At 38.6% G+C, this 27,507-nt stretch overlaps 1 protein-coding gene across 3 annotated transcripts in view; it reads left to right on the top strand.

Annotated features, from left to right (window-relative positions):
* The first annotated feature begins 3,803 nt into the window (after window positions 1–3,803).
* Fmo5 (flavin containing dimethylaniline monoxygenase 5) overlaps window positions 3,804–27,507 on the top strand; it is a 30,178-nt gene continuing 6,474 nt past the window's right edge. Inside the window, exons 1-6 of one of the 3 annotated variants that reach the window (XM_074050584.1) lie at window positions 3,804–4,206; window positions 13,751–13,939; window positions 17,308–17,470; window positions 18,754–18,896; window positions 21,790–21,989; window positions 25,519–25,874. In XM_074050584.1, the coding sequence (XP_073906685.1) occupies window positions 4,072–4,206; window positions 13,751–13,939; window positions 17,308–17,470; window positions 18,754–18,896; window positions 21,790–21,989; window positions 25,519–25,874 (1,186 nt within the window). In that variant the 5' untranslated portion in view covers window positions 3,804–4,071. The remainder of the gene's footprint in view (window positions 4,207–13,750; window positions 13,940–17,307; window positions 17,471–18,753; window positions 18,897–21,789; window positions 21,990–25,518; window positions 25,875–27,507) is intronic. The other 2 variants (XR_012439867.1, XM_074050585.1) reach the window with 2 other exon arrangements.

Genomic DNA, 27,507 nt, shown 5'->3' with positions numbered 1-27,507 from the left:
AGTTGACTCCGGCCTGGACTACACAGGGAGACAAGGTCCAGGAGGGAGTCATGGCATGCTGTTGATCGCACAGCACCAAGACTTGTGCTCCACAAGGGAGCTCGCCAAGCAGTCAGTTCCTTTGGGCTGAGATTGCTGGAGGGAGAGCTAGTCTATGGCAAGACCTCTCTTACCTGGGAGAGAGAGATCCTCTGACAAGGAGAGGTGCACATAGGAGAAGTTCCTTGATGCTAGCATAACTTGCTCGTGAGTGTTGGAGGGCGTTGAAAAACACCCTCTGCCACTATATTTTATGTTAATTCTGTCTTCAGAATAAATTTGACAAACAAATTGTCAAGTCCACAAAAAGTCCAAATGGAATTTTGAGGGCTGGTGAAGTGGCTCCTCTGAATTCCAGAATTGCCAAAAAAAACCCCAAGACATTTCAACTGGAATTTTGACTGGATCATCTGAACATTAACAAGCAGTATTAGGAGAATGGAAGACTTGACCATCTTGGCAGTATTACGATTCTTTGCTTGGGAACACAGTATTTACTCATCACCTGCTGTGTCATTCTGCCAGGCTTTATTGTTTTCTTCATACAGTTCTTGCACATTTCTTTTTGGCTTATTCTTAGCAAGTCTTTCCTTGTGATTTCTAATGAGTTCCTTTATCCTATTACTTTATGATTGATATACAGGAAAGCCATCGATGGTAGGTTGAGGTTGATTTTATATCCTGACTGTTTATCAAACTCTTTTTAGCACTAAAAGTAATACAGTGAATTTGTTTGGATTTCCCAAATTTATTAACACCTGCCGACAGTCACAGTTTTATTATGTTTTTACACTTAAGTATTACTACATTGTCCAGAGTCTGCCGGGCTAGCCTCTCTTCACAGGCACCAGGAGTTAATTCCTTCTCTTTCTTTTATACCTTCTAGAGCTCTGTTCCTTTGGTCCCTAGCCCTTCTTTCATCTTCAAAGCCAGCAGCATAGCATCTCGCTTCAGTTTACATAGTCGCTGTCTTATAGACAAGTCGCTCTCACCTTCCCTCCTACAAAAGTCTTGGTAATTTTATTGGGTCCATCTACATGATCCAGAGCAATGTTCCCATCTCAAAATCCATAACTTACTCCCACCTGCAAGGTACATTTTGTCATATAAGATACAATTCCCAGGTTGTGGGGAGTTAGGACATGTACATCTTTGGGGGGGGGTCATGTTTTCAGCTTACTGCAATGTTCATGATCTATCTCCCCATCTGCTTTAGATATGAGTTTCCTCTCCTCTTCTCTAACAAAGAACCTGACCATAAAGGCGTGGAATTGATATTCTGGTATAGATGACAACTTCACTAGTCCTAACTGAGAAGCTGGCAAATAGCTTCCTAACATGTTAATTGAACAAAGGTGTATTTACATCCTATTCACTTCACAATGTGGTTTGTGTCAAGGCAGCCTTCCTTGTCAGCTCTCCTTCAAACAAGATTCAAGCCCATTCCATGTTATAAAGTTGCCGTATGAAAGAAATGACATCTGAAGATGAGTATTTGTTGAATGAATGTAGGTAAAATCCAGACGTAACAAAAAAAAAAAATTAGGAAATAGAAGAGCATCCAAACAGAGGTAGGTCTGTATGGTTGAATAACTCCTCCTTTACAGAGACTCTGGAAGCACAGTTAAACATGCAATTGAACACTGCCCACATCCGTTCCAAAGCCTTCGAATTAGTCATCATTATCTATCCCTCAAGCTCTTTCCTAATAGTTCCAGTAATGGTGTTGCGTCTGTCAATCAGTTTGCATGTATTAAGTTACAGCTAAAGGAAGAAATTGCTGAAATGCAAATTGGTAATTAGCCTAAACAGGAGGGAATTTGAGTCAAGGATTAAAAACTTTTATAAGTAATTTTAAAAAAGTATGAAAAGTACTTCCAAATATAAAAGTGATTAATTCTAAGACACAATCGAAGTAATTTTAAAAGAAAATAATAACCTAAAATATTAATAAGCTTTAAAGGTAATTATTGCAACATTCTAAATTTGCAAAATTGATTCAGGACAAAGAGAGAGAGAGAGAGAGAGAGAGAGAGAGAGAGAGAGAGAGAGAGAGAGAGACAGAAAGAGACTATGAGTTCAAGGCCCTGAGTTCAAACCCCAGGACAAAAATTTCTCATTGTGGCAAAATGTATTTTATTTGGTTGTGTCTGTGAGAACACTCGTCAAATAAGAGTTTTAATGAAGCCTCTTAAAGTGTTCATTAAAGGAACATGAGAAGAGAATCCCAGTGGAAAATTAAGTAGCAGCTTTTTTTTTAATTAAAAGAACTACTTGTTTAGGTCATCTTCATGTGATGATTAAGTGATTAGTAATATTTCAACCAAGAACTATTTTGATAAAATCACATTAATAATGAAAACAGTACTTTTAATCACTAAGAAACATATATTTATGTGTATGACATATAAAGTGCATATATACTCACTCTCAAGACTTCACCCTTGAGCCTCTGTCCCTTCATCCTCCCATTAAGTGCTGTTGATGCCACGTGTTCCTGGATGTGCATGTTTGCTATATTTTCATGTAATTCAGATCATATGGGGCAGGAGTCCTTCAAGATGGAGCAAAAAGATTCTCCAATCCAAAGACCTATTTTAAAGCTGCATTTTTTGTAGTTGAGATAAAGCAAAGCTGTCGTTGAGTTAAAGGCAGTTCAAGTAAAATGTAGAAGTGGAAAGGGAGAAGTTAGGCAAACAGAAAAGAGTGTAATATAGAGATTGAGAAATGGTAGAAGGGCTTGTGGTAAATAAGAAGTAAAAATATCCTCTTGCAAGAGCAGAATATATAATAATTGAGAGCATGCCTGAAGCCAGGCTGACTGGCTGAATCCCTGCAATTCCATGCCTTTGCTGTTCCATCCTCAGCAGGTTGCTTAGCCTCTCTGTGCCTCCATTTTCCAAGTGCACAGTGAAAGTGATTATGGTGGTACTGGACTGCTGTATTCTCAATAAAGCACAAGATACACCTCAAAAATAATAACCACCAGCCTTTGAAGGATACTCCAGGGGTGAGTGTGGAGTATTAGGGCTGGAGGAACCATAATTCTCACGCAGTGCATGCAGTCTTATAACCATTACATTGTCAGCTCTACCTGATTTTATAGATGAACTTCCCCCCAGCTTTGGCGGTGCTGGGGTTTGAACTCAGTACTAGAACTTGCTAGGCTGGGCTCTTACACTTTTGCCAGGTTTCCAGCCCAACATTTGAACGTTTTATGTTTCATTTTAGAAGTGGATCTGTTGCGTTTTTCACTATTTGGGTCATGAGAGAAAGAACTTTCATGAAGTACTTTCACTTTTTTGGAATCCATCCCTGTTTGTGTCCTCCTGTCCTCCACTAACTGTAAGGTCCTCTAAGTAGGAAGCACAATCCATTCCTCACTGTGCCCCACTCTTGACTCAGGGCCTGGGAATTAAAAATTCCTCACCATGGTGCAGATTCAAAGATCCACTGTGTGACGCAGTGAGGGAGAAGGAAGAGGGGACGGGAGCCAGACTCCCTCAGTGTCTTGCAAAAGCCGAAAGCAAAGTGGACTTGGAAATGGGGGAGAACTGGACACACAGGTCTCCTGGCTCACAGTCCCTGGGAGTGCTCCAGGGAAAGGGCACACTTTATATAATATTTTGTTCAAAACAAATTCAGTCTATGCCTTTTCTGGTGCAAGGTGGGAGGGTGGTGCCATGAGTGGGCGGGTGGGCGGGCCAGAGGTGGGGCGCTTTCCCATTGGCAGTGGCTGCTATTTATCCCTGGTTGGTGTATGGTCCTCCGTGAGAGCCACAGTCCCAGCCACCTACAGACATTGGTCAGCCCCAAGTGGGAGTCACACCTGGCAGAGCACAGTGAAACTGCAGTTTAGCCCCAGGATCCGAGTCAGCCCTCTGCAAAGGCGCCTCTGTGACAGCACTCATTTGCGTGCCTTGGTCAAAGTCCTCCGTAAGAAGTGTGCATTGACGACAGCTTTCTATAGTTTGTCCTTCTTTCTTTGGGACAAGTGCCACTGGCCCACTCAGGCAAAGATCTCTGGAGACCATGACCAAGAAAAGAATCGCTGTGATTGGGGGAGGATCCAGTGGGCTCACTTGTATCAAGAGCTGTGTGGAGGAAGGCTTGGAGCCTGTCTGCTTTGAGAGGACTGAGGACATCGGAGGACTGTGGAGGTTCCAGGTGGGTCTCCTCGCCCTTACGGTTTGGAAGCCCTGCTACAACTAGACACATTGTATCTCTTGGCTAGGACTAGCCAGAAACTTGACAGGGACTAAATCTGTTAGATTTCAGCCTGCTAACCACCTCTCAGCAGCCACCACCTTGGGTTTTGTGCGGGTTCCACTTTACCTAGACCGGCACCAAAATGCGACAGAGATATCATTTGTTTTCCTTTTACTGCTGTCTAAGACCATTTTCATTTTATGATGTGTGCTGGTATCTGGAAGAGGGAAACAATCTGTGGAATAACAAAACAGCAAACATTATGAAATGGACAGCACAGGTGTGCCTGTGGCTCACTGAGATGGCTTGCCTAGCTTGTCCAAGGCCATGGGGGTTGGACCTTCAGGGAAGGGGGTGGGGAGAGCAGTGTACTGCAGGTTAGCAATGTACAGTGCTTGCTCCTGGTTGTCATAACAGGTAAATGAGCTACAATTATCTGCTTACTACTCTTTCCAGGAATCCCACTTCTCAGTCTTCAATCTTATTTTTCCATTAAAAAATAACACTTCATTTTAAGTACTTCTCTGACAATCCCAGACTTTTGAATAGAATATAAAATCTAATTGACTTGTTAGGTTTGAACTTTTCTTCCCTTGAGAAGTCCAAAGTCCTTTGTCTTTGGACAAAGGGCAGAAGGCATTTGTGACTGGTTTGTTTTGTCCTTGGTGTCCTCAGTTTTAAAACTGAATTATTTTAATATGCATTCCCAGTCACACAACTTGGTAGCAACAGTTTAAAATATTATCTACTTAAACATAATTATGTTTATTAAATGCCAAGGAATATCAACTACCTTCATTGGTCTTCAAATTGGTATGCATTGGACTTGCTTTTAAACTCATTTTCTGAACTAGTGAATGGCATTGACATGCCACAGGTTTGTTTCCTATTTCATACAAACTAGCACAGTGTTGATCAGCTACTTAAAAGTGCCTATGTGGCATTCCTTACTTGAACAGAAGTACAGTCCTTTTGCATCTTGGCTCTGTTTTGGAAACTATATAACCTCTTTGAAAAATCTCCTTTCTCAGATGTAAAGTTAATTAGAAGTTTCTTAATAGACCCCATTCCTTTGTTCAGACTCTTGGACATATGATGAAAAGCATGTTGATTCATTTCTGGCAATCAACAGAAAATTCTACTCTCGAAATCCAGTCACAACATACTTGAGATTAAGAGCACTATCTTAAATTTAAAGAGAGTGTGACCTTGGGCAAATCATTAAATTTCTCTGTGCCCATTGTTTCTTCACCTTTGAAAAGGGACTAATAATTGCATCCATTTTTTAATGTTAACATGGGAAATAAGTGAATAAATATCTATATTAGTTACTTAAAATGGTGCCAGTTACATACTGCTACATTATTTAATAGGCCCAGAGTGGAACCCATGCATTTGGTGTAAGTATCTTAGTCAGGTTTGGCAATTACTAACAGGCATGAAATCATTTGAAGAAGGCAGGAAGTTGGGAGGAAATCCATCATTCTCCCTGAATTTCAGGCTTCTGCTTTTTTGTCTCCAAAATGGTTTAAAGACCATTTTGGCAGGTCTGCTAAAGACCTATCTTGGCAGATATTCAGATTGTTCTCTTGTGAAAATTTCAACCTTCTGACCTGGTTCTTTGAAAAGAAATAATGTTTCATCATCATAACACTCTGACTTCCATTAGGAAGCCATACCTGTATGGATCACAATTATATTGGAGAGTCAAGCATAACGCCTGGCATATGTTGGGTTCCCAATTTGTTTTTGTCTAATAAGTGAATCCCTGAGAAGCAAACCTTGCTTAATGGCTGCTTAGGATGCATGTGGAGCCTTCTATAGTTGTGGAATCTGTGGTGTTACAAATGTCAGTTTGAGTTTGATGTTTCTTATTCTAATAATGTCTTCCTCAAGAATGTTCTCCATCTGAAATCTGCTCTTTATTACTCCTTTCTTATTATTAGGAGTCCTGCACACTCTCTCTCTTTTGTGGCACTAAGGTTTGAACTTGACGCCTTGCACTTGCTAGGTGGCACTCTACAACCTGAGCTACACCTGCTTTTTGCTTTAGTTGCTTTTGAGCAAGGTCTTACGTTTTATCCTGAAGCTGGCCTCAAACTGTGATCCTTTCAAGCTCCCTCCTCCCAAGTTACTGGAATTACAGGCTTGAGTCACCAAGCTCCTCTTTTAAAAAAAATTGAGGTATCATGTATAGAATTGGTTGATGCATGGTGGAATTCCACCATGGTCACCAGGTGTCCAATAAGAACACTGGTATTCCAACAGGTTCCATTTTCTCTTTTTCTGTGATCAGTCTCTGGGATTCAGCATGATTTCTTTCCTTCTCAGATACTACTATTTCTATTTTACTACCTCTGTTCCACCTGCCAATCTGATATTGCCTCCTTCTTGTTATATTTTAATGCTTTCTAGTAGTAACAATTTAAGAGCTCTCAAGATATTAACTTCTGTCAATTCTTGATCTATATACTCAGTAGCTCAGACTCATGGTGGGATATAGGTGCTACTGCCATGCACATAACTTCACTCACATATTACTGGGTAGCTTGAAAAAAATGATCAATTTCCTAGAAATACTAAGGACTTAGTAAGTACTTATGCTGAAAAATAACTCATATTTTTTGATCAAGTCCCCTTTTAAAACAATGCTTCTCAAACTTCACAGGGCACATGAAACATTGGAGATTTTGCTAGAATGTGCATTCTGATCCCCGGTCTGGGGTGGTGTCAGAATTCTGTACTTCTAATGAACCCTACAGAGTGCTGATACTATGGTCATAAAACTACATTCACAGAGATAAGTTCTAAAGTATATTTATGGTTGTATAAATATGTCTGTATACATTTATTTATATATTTATAATCTATTATAAATTTATATATATTTAAAATTAAGTAATACCAACCTTAAATGAATAGTATTTTTTAAATCTATAAATTTCATAACTGTTCTCCCCCTCTAAAAACAGTAAAGAAGAAAGGGTAAGACAAAGAACAGATGCAAAAGCACTTAAAAGAGCAATAGTTCTTGGCTTTTACTGCACACAGCAGAAAAAAGGAACTTTAACAAATACTCATGTCAGTCTACCTGTGAGTTCTGGCTTTCGTGGCCTCAGGCCCCAATAAAGCTCTACTAGATATTTCTAATGCACAACCAACATGGAAGCCCACCGCCTTACAGCCTCTACCCAGCTTTCCCAGGTCTTAAATGAGGATGATATTGCATCGTTAAACTACATCAACAATAGTTTATTGAACAAACACTTCTGGACCTCAGACTATGGTAGAGGATATGGGGATACAGATAAATCACTTCCTGCCTCTGCAATCATGCCCTTTGCAGTTTAGCTCAGAATGGCTGCTCAAAGGGCTTTGGAAGTTGATGGGATAGACCAATGCTGTGAACCTTTGGGCCAGCACTGAGCTCTCATACTAGGAGCACTCAACCTTATTTCTGTGTTAGAAAAGAGCAATTACATCAGTCTGCAGGGTACCACCCAGGCATGATTTTTTAAAGCTTCCTAGCAGATTCCAAAGTGCAGATAACAGAAGGAGGAAGAGCAGCTCACAGAGGATCTGTCTATGGGGCTCTGAATGTCTAACACTGTCCTCACTTCTCCCACTGAAGGAGAATGCTAGATTTTTCCTTTTGTCTTTTATTGCCTCCAATCCTTTCCAGTTCCAATTAACCCCCCCTTGGGCCCTCTGATTCTCTTTACCCCCCATTTTAAATTTTTTTTGAGGCAGGATCTTGTCATGCTGTTTTTCAGACTGGCCTGGAACTCATGATTCTCCTGCCTCAGCCTCCCAATCCCTCTTTTTAAAAATATGAACTTCTTCCTCAAATGTGTGAACCTTTTACCTGGGCTGGAAATATAATCAGGGAAAAAATTTGTAGAGGAGAGATTAATTCCTCCTTGGTAGGACACAGGAATTTAGAGGAGCTTGTTTTTGTACTCACTGCCCCAATACCACCCTGTTCCCACTCTTTGGTAAAACAATGAGTTGACACAGTGATAAACCCTACCAAGGACCCAATCAAGTGGTTGAAAGGAATGGAAAGTTTTCGTTGACAATTTAGTGACTTGAAAAATAATTGAAATGTGACAATTGTCATAGAGGAGAGAGATATAATTCAGTTCACTCAGAGACCCCAGATCTGCTGGGGAAAGCACGGTTCCATTCCTTGTACTAAGCTTTGAGCCTTTTAGAAGACAAGGGAAATCTTGTATTTCCCAGGAACCAACATAGTATTTTATTACAGAGGAACTTTATAAATATCTGTTGAATGAATGAAATAAATTTCAAATGTTAGGAATGTGCCACCCCAAACATATTAACTCCATAACAATTCTTCCATTAATAATTTAAGTTAAAAAATGCTAATGTACGAACAACATGTTCAGATATATTTTCAATTTTAGAACAGTTTGGAGTATGTGGAACTTATCAGGAAGATAGTGCAGACTTCCCAAAGACACTATGTCTAGTTCCCCTTTATTAGCAGCTTACATTGGTGTACTACACTTTTCATAATCAGTGAACTAGTACGGATAAGTTCTTACTTAGATTTACTTAGTTTTTCCTAATGGCTTTTTCTGACCACATTACATTTGGTTGTCATGGCCTCTTAGACTCCTCTTGGCTGTGACATTTTCTTAAGTTTTCCTTTGTTTTCCATGCCCTTGGCAATGAGGATTACTGGTCAGGTATTTTGTAGAAACACCTCAATTAAGAATTGGCTGATGTTTCTCTCAGGATTAGTCTGAGGTTCTATATCTGGGTGAGGAAGATGGTTGAGGAAAATGTCGTTTTCAGTACTTCATTTCGAGGGTACTTAGTATCAATATGACTTATCACCACTAATGTTAACCTTCAAGTATTGCTTGAAGTGGAATTTGTGTGGTTTTGCTGGTGCCAAGTTCATCTCTTTTCTCCCTTTGGAAGTAAGTACACTTTGGAAGAAAGTTACTATGTAGAGCCCACATTGCAAATTGGTATTTTTGGCTAATTTTCCATACAAATGTTAGAATTGGTTTGTTGATACTTACATGGCAGCTTGCTGGGATGCAATGCTACATCCTAGCATTGTATGTATAGGTCAAATAAGGAAGAACTGATATCTTTTTTTTTCTTTTTTTGTGGCACTGGAGTTTGAACTTGGGACCTCACCCTTGTAAGGCAGGCACTCTAACATTTGAGTCAAACCTCCAGCAGAATAGACATCTTAACAGTATTAGGTCTTTCAATGTATGAACACAGAAAAATGTTCCATTTATTTTAATGCTTGATTTCTTTTGTTTTATAGTTTATTCATATTAACTTCTATATGTGTTTTGTTAGTTTTATGACTAAATATTTAATATGGGGGTGTTCTTGTAAATGGCATTTTTAAGTTCCAAATTCTAATTTTTCATTTCTGATATACAGGAAAGCAACTAACTTTTGTATATTGACCTTGTACCCTATAGCCTGGCTGTACTCAGTAGTTACCAGGAGGTACTATTGTTATTATTATTAAATTATTATTATTTGGAATTTTCTACATAAACTGTCATGTAATCTGCAAATGACAGTAGTTTTATTTCTTTGTTAACAATCTTTATAGCCTTAATAAATGGTACACAAGCTAGGATTTCTGGTACAGTGTTGACTAGGAGAAGTGAGACATGAGAGACATCCTTACTTTGAGTCCAAATCCTAAGGGAAAAGTGTCCAGTTTCTCATTATCAAGGATGATGTTAGCTGGTCATATTTTGTAGTTGGCCTTTATCAAATTGAGGAAGTTTCTCTCTATTCCTATTATGCTAAGAGTTTTTATCATAAATGGGTATTATAAAAACAATATTTTATTTTTGTTAATATTTTAAGGCAAATGAAAGAAAAAATATCTTCTTAATCAACTGGTTTCCCTATTTTCAAGTTTTATATATTTAAATAAATTAGATCTACTCAAAAGAGATTCCTGTAATGAGGAGAGATTATACAGTATATAATTATATAAATGTGGGTAGACAGGGACATATAGTTGCCACATATATACACAATATTATATATTTGGTGTGATTAGAATGTAAATTTAATTTTATGAAACTTTTTCTATTGTTAGTCTAGGCCATTTTCAATGCTCACACACAGATTTCAAAAATTACTGTTTTGGGTATATCCAAATTCTTTCTCCTAGTTTATTAATTCATTCCAAAGCATTTATTGAGCATACACTGTGTAGCAGGTACTGTGTTAGCTATAGAGATATAGGGGGAATAAGGAATATACCTCACTCTCAGGTGCCTCATAATCATGGAAACCAGTGCATAATAATACAGTGTGCTTGATTTTCCTTTATAGCAATATGAATGGAGAGTTTGGGGCTTGGAAGAGGAATAGTGCAGCTAGCTTCTCTAGTGAAAAGAAAACAGAAAGTATTCTCCCAAGAAGTGACATTTGATGTGACTCTTAAATTATAGGAATTTTTCAGATGAAGATGTAGTCACAGGTGCAAAGGTTTAAAGTTGTAAAAGAACCTAGATTGCTCCAGGAATAATTTAATGACTTAAAAATGAGGGGTTCATTAAGGAGAACATGAAATGAAGATTAGAATAGATTGTGAAATGTGCTAAATTTCAAAATAAGTAGTTTGGTTTTCCAAAACAACTAGTAGAAGTAAGTGTGGGAGTAACAGGATCTGCTTTGTCTTTAGCAGGCCACCCAGGGAGTGGTGTGGAAGAGAACTTCTACATCATGATGAGAAGCTATAACTTACTATGCCATTCCTGGATTTGGGGGGCATTTTAAGTTCTTCAACTTCCTCAAGATTTTGAGGAAGTTGGTTTGAATTAACATGAAGTAAAATAAATAATTAACAATGTATAACTAATATTTGAAATCATACAAAAGTAGATATCTTTTGTAGATATTTGACTTTTATATGATCTTGCAGTTTTCCTTACAAATTTTCTGGAAGGGTAGATACAGCACAGTCACATCATTTTGAAATAAATGTTGGTGTGTGTCATTAATTTGTTATGTATTATGTGAAATTTACTGCTTTTTTGTATAAATACTTTTCTCAATATAATTTAACATACACCTATACATAATTACATACATTTATACATACATATAGAATTACATCACTTATACATACATACATTACATCCTTACATAATTACATACATTTATACATAATTAAACATGTACATTTATATGTAAATATTCATATCTATACATAATTAGACATTTATTTACTGCTGTATGTATTCTCAGGAAAACCATGATTACAAGTCAAAGGGCTTTACTATCCACTTGGGTAAACATGGAAAATGCTACATGATATTACAGAGGTTTTGAATCCTAACCTGAGAAATAGGAATTTTCTCAGAAATACATGGGAGTTTCCACTTGCATTGCAACACTGCTCCCCAGAAGACATGATAGTAATGTATACTCTTTCTAGTGTAAGTTCTTATTTACCCCATTTGGATAAATATTTACCTACTACATGATATTATAGAGGTTTTTAATCCTGTCCTGAGAAATAGGAATTTTCTCAGAAATGGAGCTATACCAAAATCTGTAATTAGGTCACACATATAGCCACAGCCACACTTAGAAACAATAATTTGGTTGAAATAGCTAAAATAGATTAGAAGACTCTTGAAAAGAGAGTTATGGAAATCTTATTAGCAGTCAAAAAGAAGTGAAACTTTGAATTATGGGGCAGAGAAATGGGAATAATGAACTTAGGATTCCTACACTAAATAATACCTCAATAAAAATGTGAGGAAAATAAGCCTGAGGGTGCACAAATCTCACACTCTCTTTTGTGTTTTGTCATATCTACAAACATTGAACGTTTTCATTTCTGTAATGAAAAGGAGGAGGGAGCCCAAATTAGTTAAGGTGAATTTCCATGATCAAAAACATTTTAATATAATAGATTTGAAAACCTGTCATTTGTGATGATGTTAGTTATAAAAGAGGTTCCTATGACATTATTTTACAGATTACCACATCAACCCCATGAGGTAGTTATTAGGTCGTCCTTGAGGAAGCAGAGAATTTTGTTGCAGGGGGGAGAACACTGAATTGGTGATTGATGTCATCTAAAGTAGTGATGCTCTGTTTTAATGTGCCTTTGAACCACTTGAGGAATTTGCTAAAATGTGAGTTATGTCTTAGCATCTGGAGTGGGGCCTGAGGTTCTGGATTCCTGTCTGTCTCCCTAGTGATACACCTTCTGCTGGTCCTCAGACCACTTTGTGGGTAGCAAGGATCTGCAGCAGTGGTTCTCAAATTTTAGTGTATTTTGTAGAGCATTTGGCTTGTTTCCTTTTCTGTGTTGTGAATAATGATATTAACATCCTTAATATAACTCTTTGTCTGCAATGCCTAATATTTCTTTAAGAGACCCTGTAATTTTCAAGATTGTTTTTGTTGATTTGGTTTTTGTTTGTTTGGGAGGGGATACTGGAGTTTGAACTCAGGGCATTTTGTGTGCCAGGCAAGTTTGAGTCATACCAGCAGCTCTGTGTGTTCTAGTTATTTTATGAATAAGATCTTGCACTCATGCCCAGGCCAGCCTGGATTAGCAATTCCAACCTACATGGGATAACAGGTACACACCCTTTTTGATTGGTCGAATAAACATTTTGCTGGGGCAGATCCTCATGATCTCCACCTCCAGGGTAGCTTGGATTACAGACATGAGCACCACTCAAGAGTTTTTGTATATATTGCAACATTATTCAGAACATATTGTACTAACATACTTTCCCCAGCATATGTTCCCAACTACCCTCATTTTTATGCATTTAAATGACTATTATTCAGTATTAGTAAAAATGGGGTAAATAAGAACTTAAACTAGAAAGAGTATACATTAGTACCATGTCTTCCGGGGAGCAGCGTTGCAATGCATGTGGAAACTCCCAAGACCTGTTCTGTGGGGTGGTTCTTGATAGAAAGCTCACATGATTACAACCAGGTGACAGCTGAGACTGGACATCTGATATGACTTTTGTGCACAGGTTTAGAACTTGAGCAAAGATATCTAGAGTTTCTGGGGCTTGACTGAATATTCCTTTAACCTGCTCTTCCTGTGTGCAGGTTGGGCTTCCTAACATATGGCAGTCTCAGGGTACTTGCACTTCTTACGTGGCTCTGTCTTCTGCCACAGTGAGCTTTCTAGGAGACCCAGGCAGAAGCTACAAAGCTACTTATCCCTGAGGCTTGGAAGTCATCAGTGCCCTTTTAACTATAAGCTGTTGGTCTAAAACAAGTCATAAAGACAAGTCAGATTCAAGGGGAAGGGACTACATGGGGCACAATAATGGCAGAGGTGCAGGTGTGTGTGTGTGTGTCTGTGTGTGTGTGTGTGTGTGTGTGTGTGTGTATGCAATTTGTTTAATTGACATTTCATTCAGAAACTGTTTAATGGCTATTTATAAAGCACGAAGTTAATTCTCAAGTTGCCATAAGTGCTTCTGATTTACTACAGGACAATCCAGAACAGGGAAGGGCCAGTATTTACAAATCGGTGGTCATCAATACTTCCAAGGAGATGATGTGCTTCAGTGACTTCCCCATCCCAGCTCATTACCCCAACTTCATGCACAACTCCCAGGTCCTGGAGTATTTCAGGATGTATGCTGGAGAATTTGGCCTTCTAAAGTACATCCGGTTCAAGGTAAGGTAGGGAATTTTGTGGGCATCCTTGTGTTTGAAGTTGGTCATCAAGAAAGTGAAAACTGCTGCTTCCTTTACCAATCTATATGTGTAATGATTGGCTTGATGTGTACATGTCTGTAAGTTGTCCAGGCAAGAGCTCCTCCAGTCTTTGTCCTCTCTGTACCTGAAAAATGTCCAAGAAAATATCTCTATTATATATCTTGGCTACAGATACAGGAAGCCATGTTCCAGAGTGTTTTCATTGCCTTCAGCTCACATTATTTGATAAAACATATTAGCAGAACTGATAGGGATGGAAACTTTAAAAACTTCTGGTTCCACACTTGCCCACTATTGTGCTTAGCTCTCTTATACTTTCTGACACACTTTCCAATATATGATTTATATTATTGTATGTGATAACCACAACAACACAGTGAAGTACTTATTGGGAAGTTACTGAAGAAGCAAAGCAACTAAGTTGGTTTAAAGGGAAGAACAGTGAATTGGGGAACAAAACTGTGAATTATGGTCCTTGCTGTACCACTGATTAATCTTCAATAAGTAAGTTTCTCACTTCATTTATCTTAATTTTTTTCGTTAAATGATGATTATACTAGATCTCTTCTTATTTTTTTCTGCTTGGAAACCTTCCATGATTTTTCTGTAATTTATAATCATGACCATAAAAGAACAGATATCTTATGACAGGTATCAAAAGATCCAAAACTTCTGCTCCTGACTGTTCTGCTTTTCATGCCTTTTTCTGTATAACTAGAATAATAAATAAAAGGGTAGCATCCAGTGACAACTCCCAAATTCACTCACTTATAGCCTAGAGTCACTTGTTGAAGTGATACTCTTGAACAAGTTTATTACTGCATTAGGCAATGAAAATTCAAAGAAAAACCTAGTAAATTTGCAGTCCAGTTGAAGACACAGAAAATGAGGAAAAAAATGTAGCATGCCTGTAATTATTCAAAAATAATTACCTAGTGGTGAGTGCTATAGAAAGCTACACAGTGCAAGTTGGAAGACGACATTTAACCACCAGGATATGTGGTATCAGGACCTAGGGAAGTTTTCTAGAGCAGAGAATGCCTATGCTGCATCCTGAAGGATGCATAAGAGTTTGCCAAATAAAGTAGAAAGAAAAGTGTGATCCAAGCAGAAGCACCCATGTGTAAAGACACATGACAGGGAGGAATTATCCACAGCTCAGAATGACTAGGGCACAGTGTGTCCCTATTGTCTACCAAGACATGACTGCCAAGGCCCTAGAAGCATATGGGAATACATTCTTGATATTTCTATGACTGATTAGAGTAACTCATACTTACTATTTTTTTAACTTTTTTCAGGGTTTTTTTATTGCTTATTTGTTTATTCATATGTGTATACATAGTGTGAGTCATCTCTCCCCACTTCCCCCTACCCCCTTCACCTTTGTCCTCACCCTCCTCGCTTCCAGGCAGAACCTGTTCTGCCCTCTTCTCCAATTTTCTTGAAGAGAAAACATAAGAGATAATAATGTTATGTGCCGGTGTCGAGGTTCCTTGCCTTCACAGGCCAGAGAACTGGCTCGTGAGGCAGCTGAATGATGAGCCAAAGCCCGTATATAAAGTAGGATTTATTAGAGAGAAAGGAAAGGCTACAGCTAGAGAAGCTCAGTGGAGCCCAGAAGCTGGTAGCTCGCTGCTCAGGTGAAGGCTGGGGTTTTTATGGATGTTCTAACTCTGGGTTAGGTGGGTTTTTCTCATTGGCCAAGGATTCATGGGCTTTTTCAGGTGAACTGGTTTGGTTAGCATCTTTATTGGGGGAAGGGAACAATCTTGAGAGCATTTTGTTCATCAGCCCTGTGGCAGGTCTGTATCTCTCCTTTAGGATGCAGGAATGCAGGCCTTCATCTCCTCAGGATGTAGGAATGATATTGCTCTCCATGAGGGATGGGATACTCACTCATCTGCCTCAGGTTATCAGACCCAACAATAAGAAAGACATAGCATTTTTGCTAGTTTGAGATAAGGATAGCTATACAGAGAGATTCCTTGCATTACTTCCATGCACATGTGTATTACAGCTTGAATTGGTTCATCTCTACCAGATCTCTTCTCTCCTTCCCAGTCACCTTCACACAGTGGTCTCTGTCAGTTTAAGATTACTTTATTAGCTCCTCTACAGTGGGAAAATCAAACACTTTCAAGTTTTAGGTTTCCTTCCCTTTCCCTATTCATCCTCTACATATTCTCCCCTTAGCATGTGATCCATGTCCAATAATATTACTGCATTTGTTTTAGGTCTACAATCTGCATATGAGGGAGAACGTATGATTTTTGGCCTTCTGAGCCTGGCTAGCTTTGCTTAAGATGATGTTCTCCAGTTCCAATCATTTACTTTCAAATGACAAAATTTCATTCTTCTTTGTAGCTGAGTAAAATTCCATTGTGTAAATACCACATTTTCTTAATCCATTCATCAGTAGTGGGGCATCTTGGCTGTTTCCATAACTTGGCTATTGTGAATAGTGCTGCAATAAACATGGGTGGGAGGGTGCCTTTGGAATAACCTGAGTCACATTCCTTTGGGTATATCCCTAGGAGTGGTATTGCTGGATCATATGGCAGATCTATGTTTAGTTTTTAAAGAAAGTTCCCTATTGTTTTCCAAAGTGGTTGTACTAGCTTACATTCCCACCAGCAGTGTATGAGGGTTCCTAACCCCCACCCCAAAATTCTCCCCAACATTTGTTGGTGGTGTTTTTGATGATAGCTATTCTAACAGGAGTCAGGTGGAATCTTCCTGTGGTTTTGATTTGCATTTCCTTTATGGCCATCTTAGGACCTCTTTCTTTATATTTACTTGTAAATGGGCATTTACAGAAGGCAGAGAGGCTCCTTTTCATAACTAAGAACTACTGAGATATTTTCCTATGCTTATGGAAAGGGAGGCTTTCATGGAAAAGCAGTGGGAACAGGCCTTGGGGTAACAAGACATCAGTGGGTTTGGGAAGGTCTAGGTGAGGGGAGGGGAAAGCCTTTAGAACATGGCATGTTACCCAAGGACAGCAGAAACCAAGGCTTTACTCAGGTGCTGAGTGCCTGAGGGACGTAAATTAGACCAAGAGACCTAGCAAGTCACACTTTTTTTTAGCACTAGAGCATAATAGCTTGCCAATTCTATTTTATTTCATCTGCCTCACAGAAATTTTCTCACCCATACATCAGCCTCAAACAAAACAGTTCCTCCTTGGGATCCCTGCATGGGTCCTGCAATATGATTGTGCCTGTGACACCAGCTCTTCTTGTAAGGATCTGTAGGGAGTCACGCTAGGGAGGTTTCCTTTGCATAGGTTGTGGTTACAGTTCCCCTGTGGCTGTCACTTTTCAGACCACAGTGTGTAGCGTGAAGAAGAAGCCTGATTTCTCTACTTCTGGCCAATGGGAGGTGGTCACTGAGTGTGAAGGGAAAAAGGAGGTGGATGTCTTTGATGGCATCATGGTTTGCACTGGCCATCACACTGATGCACATTTGCCTCTGGAAAGCTTTCCTGGTGAGTAACCCCCCCACCAGGAAAGTAGACCCTGGATCCAAGGGATTTATTTGACCCTTGAGGGGTAGAAGGGTTGTGGTCTCGGTGAGTCTTACTTAAGGTGAAAAAGGCTTTTCCCAGTTATGGAGTTTTCCTGGAAGATGTCAGTTTAATTTGTACTACACTGTTTGGGAATAGAGATTATGGTAATTTGGAAATTTGAGGTCTGCCTATAGACATGCACCATAAAATGGCATTTTGGTTAAGGATGGACTGGGTGTGCCATGGTTACCATAAAACATTACAATGGAGCTAAAAACATTCCCACAATCTTCCTAGTGATGGCTTACACTTCATAACACTGTAGCATAGAATATCACTGATAGTCTTGTGGTGATGCTGGTGTTTGCAAGTCTACTGCACTGACAGGTTGTAAAAAGTTATACCACTGTGCTTGTGTGTACAGTATATAATGCTTGATAATAAACTATTATGTCACTGTTTATGTATTTACTGTCCTATACTATCAATTTTTTAGAGTGTACTTCTACTTATAAAAAAAGCTTACATGTGTCCCCATACCCAACCCATATTTTTAGTTTTCTTAAGGATCAAACAAAGTAAATTGAGCTCTTGACCAGCATTAGTTTGAATTAGGAATTTTTCAGCAACCAAAGAGACAGAACTATTGAGTTTCTAAGGGTGAAATGAAAGCTTGAAGCATTTGATTCCAGTCTTTGGCCTAGATTTTCATTTAAAGACTACATTCTATGTATACTTAAAGCATGTGAAAACATGGGAGGAGGCACTAAGGGAATGAAAAGACAAAAGAGAGAATGGGTTTTTCTGAGGCAGTTTGGACATGTGCACCTGCAAATCCATGGTATAAACAATTTATAATCACAAGGTCCTACTCTGAAGCTATGAGGGAAGGAAATAAAGAATAGAGATATGACTCAAGTGGTAGAGTGCCTGCTTTACAAATACAAAGCCCAGGTTCAAAGCTCAGTGCCACCAAAAATCAATGAAAGAGAGAGGGAGGAGGGGGGGAATAAGCAAAAATATTCAGAAAGGCAAGAGATTAGGTGAATACCATGCAAAATATAAGCTTAACCACCAGGATATGTGGTATCAGGACCTAGGGAAGTTTTCTAAAGCAGAGAATGCCTATGCTGCATCCTGAAGGATGCATAAGAGTTTGCCAAATAAAGTAGAAAGAAAAGTGTGATCCACCAAGAAATGATTTGACAGATGACATCCATCACATAACAATCTCACAATAATTATTTTCTTGTCTCTTGTAGGAATCGAAAAGTTCAAAGGACAGTACTTCCACAGTCGAGACTATAAGAACCCAGTGGGATTCACTGGGAAAAGAGTCATTGTCATTGGCATCGGGAATTCTGGAGGGGACCTGGCTGTAGAGATTAGCCACACAGCCAAGCAGGTTTGAATGCACACATGATTTACACACCAAGGAAGTCTACACACCAAGGAGTAGGAGACCTGCACACAGCCCACAGTGCCGGCAGAGCAGATGGGCATGGCTTCACTGCCACCATTGGCAGCATTGGGATTGATACTAGTGGAGGGACCATGGGTACTAGTCAGAGTTCCATCATTCAGTTGGCCCCACTCTAAGAATTAGTTCAAGGCTGCATACTGCACTCCTAGTGTTGAATGATGTGTTGAAGACACATTGCTGGGAGAAGTGGTTAGGATGCAGTATTCAGAGTGTGGATCATCTGTTGGCTGGCAGAAGGGCTATGTTTTTCTCTACATGAAAGCACACTATAGTCACTGAAAACTTCTCACTCAGGGTGGGGGGTGAATTTTCCTTCTCACTCCCCAAATGGGAAAAAAGAAGCCATCTAATCTTTCCAAGGACAATGTTGATATCAATGTGAAGATTGTCCATGTTGCACAATGTAAACAGTTTGTGCCAGTCTTTGGGTAGAATTAGGTAACACAGTTTGATTTTCACTCTCCAACAACTATCTCCCTGATGTTTTGTTTGTTTTGGTTTCTGTAGCATAGATTTTGATCCTGAAACAAAGTGTCTTCACTACAAACTCCTAGGAAAAGATATGCCATTATTATGTTTTGGTGTATCTTCCCAGACTCATAACTCTATTGGCAATAGGTGAATGCCTGGTGGTTCCTCAGTAGCTTTAGTTATGCTGTGTTTCTTTGCAAATACACTTCCAGTTATTTTTTCAAAATTAGAAACTGAATGCCAAAATTTTGTTAAATGACACTTACTCTGCTCCAGTAACATCTCTTCTTAGTACTATTTCTATCTATTACCACAAAAGTTGTTTCATGTGTTACTCAATGAAATAACCTCATAATTTATTAGGAAGAAATTATATCAACAAAGGAATGAAAATGTGTAGGGGTATTATGGTAAAAGATAGTGGGAACCTGCAAGAGCCTTGTTTGATTTTGGTTTGTAAGTGGTCAGTTCCAAGGGAGCTGGGTCTTCCCTGCACTACAGAACTGTGGATTGCCAAGGAACAAAGCATCAGAACGGATAGAGATGAGGCAGCTGTATCTGTGAGAGGGCCCAGGAAAATGCACAGCAGGGCAACTTAGCAGACTCCATTAAGGCAAATTCAAGAAACTCAAGAGCTGGGTTCTAACTTTGTGCTTTACATGTCAAATTATTTTTATGAAAGTTATTTGTAGATCAAATAATTTAAATGGATCTCTAAGTTTTAGTGTCACAAGGAAGTTTTGATATAATTCTTGTGTCATCATGCTTTTGTGATGAGAAAATCCCTTTTGACTAGATAAATATTATTCAAGATTATATTGCAACATGTCTCAAGAGGTAGAGCACCTGCATAGCAAGTTCAAGGCCCTGTGTTCATATCCCAGGACAGCAAAGAAAAAACCAGTACATTGTTTAATTAATTTCCCTAAAATTGTTTTCTTCTAAATCCAGATCTGTAAATATATTGTTTGCTTAAAAGAAGGTAAAGATGAGACACTGAAAGAAGAAGCATGACAGCCAGTAGCATTTATTAGGTGTTTCCTGTATACCACACCTTTTACAAAAACACTAAATGTCACAACAGTCCTGTGATGTAATATTGTCCCTATTTTATAAATAGCAATCCTTTTAATTAAGGCACTAAGTAACCAACTTACTTGCCAAAGCGATAGCCTGTACACAAAACAATGTGATTCCTAAGAGCATGCATGGTCTTTCATCTATAGCATTGAAAACACCTAATTCTGATAGCACTGTAGGCAAAAGGATATATACTCTTAGCTTTCATCTTTTTACCTGAGAGCTCAGACAAAATACTATGAAGCAATCTTGTAACCCTGGAAACCACCTCTGGAGGTTGTGCAATGTAGAAAAAGTGATAGTTTCTCCAGGTAATTTAATCTTAACCCTTAATCAGTTCTAAACATTGACTTTAGCCAGCAGAGGACATAGAAAGACAGGGTGGTTACCTCTCATTCCACTGGCAATCTTCTTTTTCTTTTTCCCATTAGACAATCTATAAGATGTTTCTTAAGCACAGGCTGTGGTGTCACTTAGATGTGGCTGTCCCTTACTAGCTATGTGATCTCAGGCTATATGACTCATCCTCTTCATGCCTGTCATCCATAATAGAGTCAACAGTGGCTTCCTCAAGAGACTGTTGTAGTGCTTGGATAAGAATAGAAAGGACCTAACACAGTGACTGATAGGTCACAAATCTTCCTGAGTGGAAGTGAGGAGGTATGCTGGGGAGACTAAAAGATGTCTCTCCACTGTGGAGAGTCAAGAACTAAGAGCTTATAAATATATAAGGCATGTATTTGTGACACATAAATGGTATGTATAAATAAATTGTTATTGATGATAAATGATATTAATAATGTAAACAATGCCAATGGTAAAAAAGACTGAATCTTGTGGATTAAATGATCTCCAGTTGCTTTCACTTTAACATTCCATGATTTTTAATGAGTTCTATGGTAGCAAGTGTGAGAGAAGTTCAGTGGATGGAAAGAAAGTTTTCAGTCTGAAAGGTCAATGCTTCCTGGTGGAGGAGGCAGACTTAATTTGGACCTTAAAAATGCATGAGCTTAGGGGGATCAAGATCAGTGGCACTGAACAGAAATTCCTATGGGGGTCACAGTGAGACATATTCTTGCACGGTGTAGATACACATTTAATTGTAAGCTTAGTGTTTGGCAAAGAGAATCCCAGGACATGCTTTTCAAAGATTGTGTAGCACTAAAAACTAGACTAATGAGTTTGAACTAAATCTTTGAAGAAAGTGATTTGGGAGTACTGTGAGGCAGAATGACAAAAGCAAGCAATGTTTCTTGTGCCCCAGGTATTCCTCAGCACCAGAAGAGGGGCTTGGATCCTGAATCGTGTGGGGAACCGTGGATACCCTATTGATGTGCTGGTCTCGTCTCGATTGTACTATTTTTTGTCAAAGATATGTGGTCAGTCATTAGCAAATACATTTATGGAAAGACGGCTGAACCAAAGGTTTGACCATGAAATGTTTGGCCTGAAGCCTAAACACAGGTACGTTCTCAAAATGGGAGTGGGGTCAGGGTTAGCAGAGGCACAAAAATAATGACTGTTCACACAGGCTAAATAATAGTAGAGCTGTCTCTACCCTGAAAACACATAGAGCCAGGGGCATTGGCTTTTTCCTATAAACCAAGCTACTAGGGAGGTAGAGATGGGGAGAATTGCAGCTCAAGGCTAGAGTGGACAAAAAAGTTAGCAAGACCCCATCTCAACCAATAAGATGAGGCTGTGGTGGTGTATGCCTGTGATCCCACCTGTGTGGGACATATAACTAGGTGGATCACAGTCTGAGGTCAGCCTGGGCAAAAATGTGACCCTATTAGAAAAATAACTAAGGCAAAAATGGCTATGGGTGTGGCTGAAATGGTAAGGCCCTAAGTTCAAACCACAGTACTGCTAAAAAAACAAAAACCACAAAACTCATACAATTTCTACCTTGTCAACTACAGAAGACTAAGTCTATCATAGTCCTCTACATTAGTCATTTTCTTATGATATACGGTATCCAACAATAGCAACAAAATAGGAATAGAGAGCAGTGTGTCATTCATTCAGTCATCCACAACCTAGGGGCACGTATTGTGAACCATGCATTACACTAGGCATTAAATATAGAGAAAAAAAGACACAATTATAACACAAATACCAATAATAATAATGATAATACCTTACCTTTTCCAGGATTTTATTTTATTTTTTTTGAACCTTATGTCCTGACCTTTTTCATTTATTTTTGAGATAGGGCCCTGTATTTGTGCCTGTGCCAGCCTGGACTGTTGTCTTCCTCCCACATTGCTGGGATGACAGGCAAGCTGCTGTGTCCAACTTTTTATTGGTTGAGATGGGGGGCAGGGGAAGGTGGTTCTCACTAACTTTTTGTCCAGGCTGGCCTCGAACTATGATACTTCCTGTCTTCTCCTCCCAAGTAGCTGTGATTATAGGTGTGAGCCTCTGTACCCAGCAGTGGACTCTCTAGAGGACAAGCAGAGTGCTAAATGAGTTCTATGTATTAACTCATGTAATCCTCTCAACAAGCCAATAGGTTGGCACTATTTTATGTATACTTTCCAAAAATTGAATCTTAGGTAAAGTAAGGTATTTGCCCAAATTGAACACAAGCAATAAATGGCAGACTGCAGAGGTGGATGTTACCTTCCATCCACTAATGAGAAGAAAGACAGTGGAATATGATGAAGAAATGCAGAGTGTGCAGTGAGAACATATCCAATGGGCTCCTTGCACAACAGGAGCATTTGTAGAGGCTGATTTTAAGTGTTTATTTCTATCTAACTTGTAATTTTTTGCAAAATGTTCTATCCCACAAAAGTGTTTTACAATAGTAAATACAACAAATACCCATTTAACTCTCCCCTGGATTATTAGAACAGCTTGCTATGTTTTCTGTCTTTTCTTCCATTTTGAAAGATCCACACATGTAAAGCAGCATACACACCTAAATGCATTTTGAACCATTTAAGAGTTAAGTTGCAATCATTAAGTTGTTATGCTAAATAGCTCAGTACCTATCGCCTAAGTGAAAGGGCAATCTCATATAGAACCCTAATGCAGTTATCACCCTTGGGAAATTTAACATAGCTAACATACATTATCCAAAATATTGGCATATTCAAATTTCCACCATTGCTCCCCCATTTTTTTTTTTTGGCAGTACTGCAGTTTGAACTCAAGGCCTCACATTTGCTAGTAGGGGTTCTACCACTTGAACCATGCCCCCAGACTTTTTTTTTTTTACTTCAGTTATTTTGCCCAGGCTGGCGTTGGTCAGCGATCTTCTTAGTAATCATCCTGCTGACAGCCTCCCGGGTAGCTGGGATGATAGGGATCCAACACCATGTTTGGTTTGTTGATTGAGATGTGCTCTTACTAACTTTTTGCCTGAGCTGGCCTGGAATAGCAATCCTTCATATCTCTACCTCCAGCTTAGCTGGGATTACAGATGTGTGCCACCATGACCAGCCCCCAAATACATTCCTTACAGCTTTTTAAAAAATTTTCTAAATCTAGGATCATGAAATGAATCACTTGCATGGCATTTACTTATCTTTATAGTCACCCTTAATCTGAAATAATAATTTTCTATTTTTTAATATGGAACTATTTACTTTTTTAATAACTCAAGGCCTTGTTTTATAGACTGTGACTAAATTTTGACTTATATGGTGATTTTTCCTTTATTATATTTAAGTTAAATATTTTTGGCACATATATTACTACATAAGTGATTCTTGGTGAATCATATCACAAACCACAAGATGTCAGTTTATTCCACATTAATGATGTGAAATTTGATCATGTGTAACAAAGTTTTATCTACCTGATTTCTCCATTATAAAGATATTCTCCCCACAAAATTAATCAGTGGGGTAATACTTGGATACTGTGTTTCCCAACATCCTTTCATCCAGTTATATTAGCATACATATCAAAATAAGTTGAAATTTTTATGCAGAATAAAAGATAGATAAATAGGGCTGGGCTGTAGCAGTCTAATTACAAGTCAAAGTCTTGGAATAGCAAAAACGTATTATGCCGTGGGACATCAAATAGTCTAACCTATGTAGCAAAGGTGGAAGAATGGTTAGTTAATACATCTCCAGGCTCATCAGGCGTAACAACCTTTGTATGCTCTGCTAAATATAAGTTGGAAATGAGGACAGTAAAAGCCATTAAAAGATTTTAAGTAAGTGAGTGACATAATAATATATATTTTATAATGACCGTTCTGTAAATGGTGTGGAAAGGGGACAAGAAGGGGCTCTGAAGACAACTGTAATAGGTCAGGTAACACAGGGGGCCAATAAAACTATGGGGAAAGGTTAAGGCAGAAAGGGAAAAGGCTTGGTGACCAGATCTGAGGCTCATAGTTTTGAGGCCTGGGCAACTATGTGGATAGTAGCACTAGTTTGAGGAAAGAGGGAAAAGAACAGGTTTAAAGAGAAAGATCAAATCATGAGGTAATTCTGCAAAACAGAATCTACCCAAAGATTAGAGTCAATGAAAATTAAATTCAACAAAGCAGGAATTATTGTTAAACATATAATATTCCAAAAGATAGGTATCTCTGCCTCAAGATAACAAGAGAAGGATTCTTTCTCTAAAGTGAAGATTCAGGAATTTAGACTGCTTCTTATAAAGACCGAGAAACTGGAAACTTGACTTCATTTGTTTATTTATTGATTTAGGCAGCCTTATCCTATGCTGTTGCTAGGAAACACAACTGAATAGGTACAAAATATTGTGAAGGAGTTCATAGATAAGTGTTTTGATAGAACTCTAAAGTCCTATGCTATGTAACATGGGATAAATCACTTAACTTCTCAGCCTCTGTTACCTCCCCTATAAAACCTGGATAATGACACAACCACAGGCATATTATTTAAACAACTCCACCAAAGCAGAATTTTGCTGACATGGTACTGATTTCTTTTTTCTCTCTCCCCATCTCCCTCTTTTTCTCTCTTGCTCACTCTCAAAATTTCATCTTTAATTCCACTTATAGAGCGCTGAGTCAGCATCCCACAGTAAATGATGAATTGCCAAATCGTATAATTTCTGGTTTGGTGAAGGTGAAAGGAAATGTGAAGGAATTCACAGAGACAGCTGCCATATTTGAGGACGGCTCCAGGGAGGAAGACATTGATGCTGTTATCTTTGCCACAGGCTATAGCTTTGCCTTTCCTTTTCTTGAAGATGATTCTGTCAAAGTGGTCAAAAACAAGGTATCCCTATATAAAAAGGTTTTCCCTCCTAACCTGGAAAAGCCAACTTTTGCAATCATAGGCTTAATTCAGCCCTTGGGAGCCATTATGCCCATTGCAGAGCTCCAAGGACGCTGGGCTGCTCAAGTATTTAAAGGTAAGCAGCAATACAAATCAACTACTTAATCACTTGGTGACACATTTAATTATGTTAAAGCACTTTCATCAGCTGGTGACAATGCCTATGAGTTTAATAGTGCTCAGCACAAAGTTAGAACTGGAAAATTGACTTTTAAGGGAATCTAAAGTAGTAATTTATAACCATAGATGTACATCAAAATCACCTGGGAAATTTTTTTCAAACCGGGCATGGTAATAAGCTCTTTGAGACAAATGTTCCCTCATACCTAGGATTATAGGAGTGAGCTACCAGCATCCAGTCCCGAAGACACATTTAAAAAGTGAAGCTAGAATGCCTTGAGTAAGGGGAGAAGATAAAAATAGCTCAAGGGACTTGAAGATTTAAAGAACAAAGAAACTGGAGAAGTTAAGATTTGGGAGAGATAGGAGCTTTCCCTTCAAATATTTGAAGGAATGGCCTATGGAAAAATTAGATTTTCTTACTATAGCTTCAAAGGATCAAACCAGAACCAAGGAGTGAAATCTTAAAGGTTGCATAATGCCAGTTTAACTTAAAAAACAAAACATACAAAAGAAAAAGATTTTCCTCTCAGCCAGTGCCATTTCAAGACAGAATGGGCTGCCTCTGAAATTGTGAGTAATCTAAGCAAAATAGAAAAAGAATGCCAACAGACTGGCTGTCCGTTTGACCAGAGGGAGTGGAGTAGATTCAAGCTTCAGAACAGAGGAACCATGACCCTTTAGCTTTCTTTTAAAGAAGAAATTGTTTGATTCTATGATCGGTGTAATAAAATTTGCTCTCATTACTAATGTTTAAAACTATTCAGAATTTTTGTTGGAATTAAAATTTTCTCTTTTCCAGTGAAGACCTTCATTGTAGCAAAGTATAAAACAAGCAATGGTCTCAGAGTTGATAGATCAAAACCTTTCCTGGTTACTATAATTTCTCAATTCCTTTCTGTCTTATTCAGTTGGTCATATGAGAGCACTGGACCTGCAATCAAATATGAGTAACCCATTAGGTTTGCTTATTCTAATTATATCAAGTGCATCTTTTAATTGGCTCCATTAAGTAAGGGAGAAAGTTTCTTTAAAACAGGCTGCAGCATGTTTTTTTTTCAAAGACAGTTTCTACCTACATAGTTGTAGGTTGGCCTGGAAATCTCAATCCTCCTGCTTCAGCTTTCTGAGAATCACAGGCATTAATTACCACACCTGGTTCAAGTCACAGCATCTTAGTATATTTTAAGCAATGGAGAGTCTTTTCCAGGGCCAAATGAACTGCTAAGAGGAATAGGGAAAATGAGTACTTTGAAGAATCTGCATTACAGTTATGGGATTAGGGAGCCTTAGGGAAAATTTACAGAAAGCCAAGCTTCCTAAGCTACCAGAAGCCTAGCACTCATTTTTCCAGCTTTCATCTAGTAAATGGAAAAAATGAATAGTCAGAATCCCCTTTAAAAAGGTTTTATTAATATAGAATGTACCTTGATCATATTAACCCCCCATTAGTCTCTCTTTTCCTCCATCCCACCTCAATCTTCTTCTCACATAGCCCCTCTTATTTCTTTTTTAAAATCTAAATTCTGAATTATGAGAAAATATGCAATACTTGTCTTTCTGGGCCTGGCTTATGCAACATGATGCAT

Source organism: Castor canadensis, chromosome 12 (assembly GCF_047511655.1).
Source record: "Castor canadensis chromosome 12, mCasCan1.hap1v2, whole genome shotgun sequence".
Lineage (NCBI taxonomy): Eukaryota > Metazoa > Chordata > Mammalia > Rodentia > Castoridae > Castor > Castor canadensis.
This window is presented reverse-complemented; position numbering and strand designations above follow the sequence as displayed.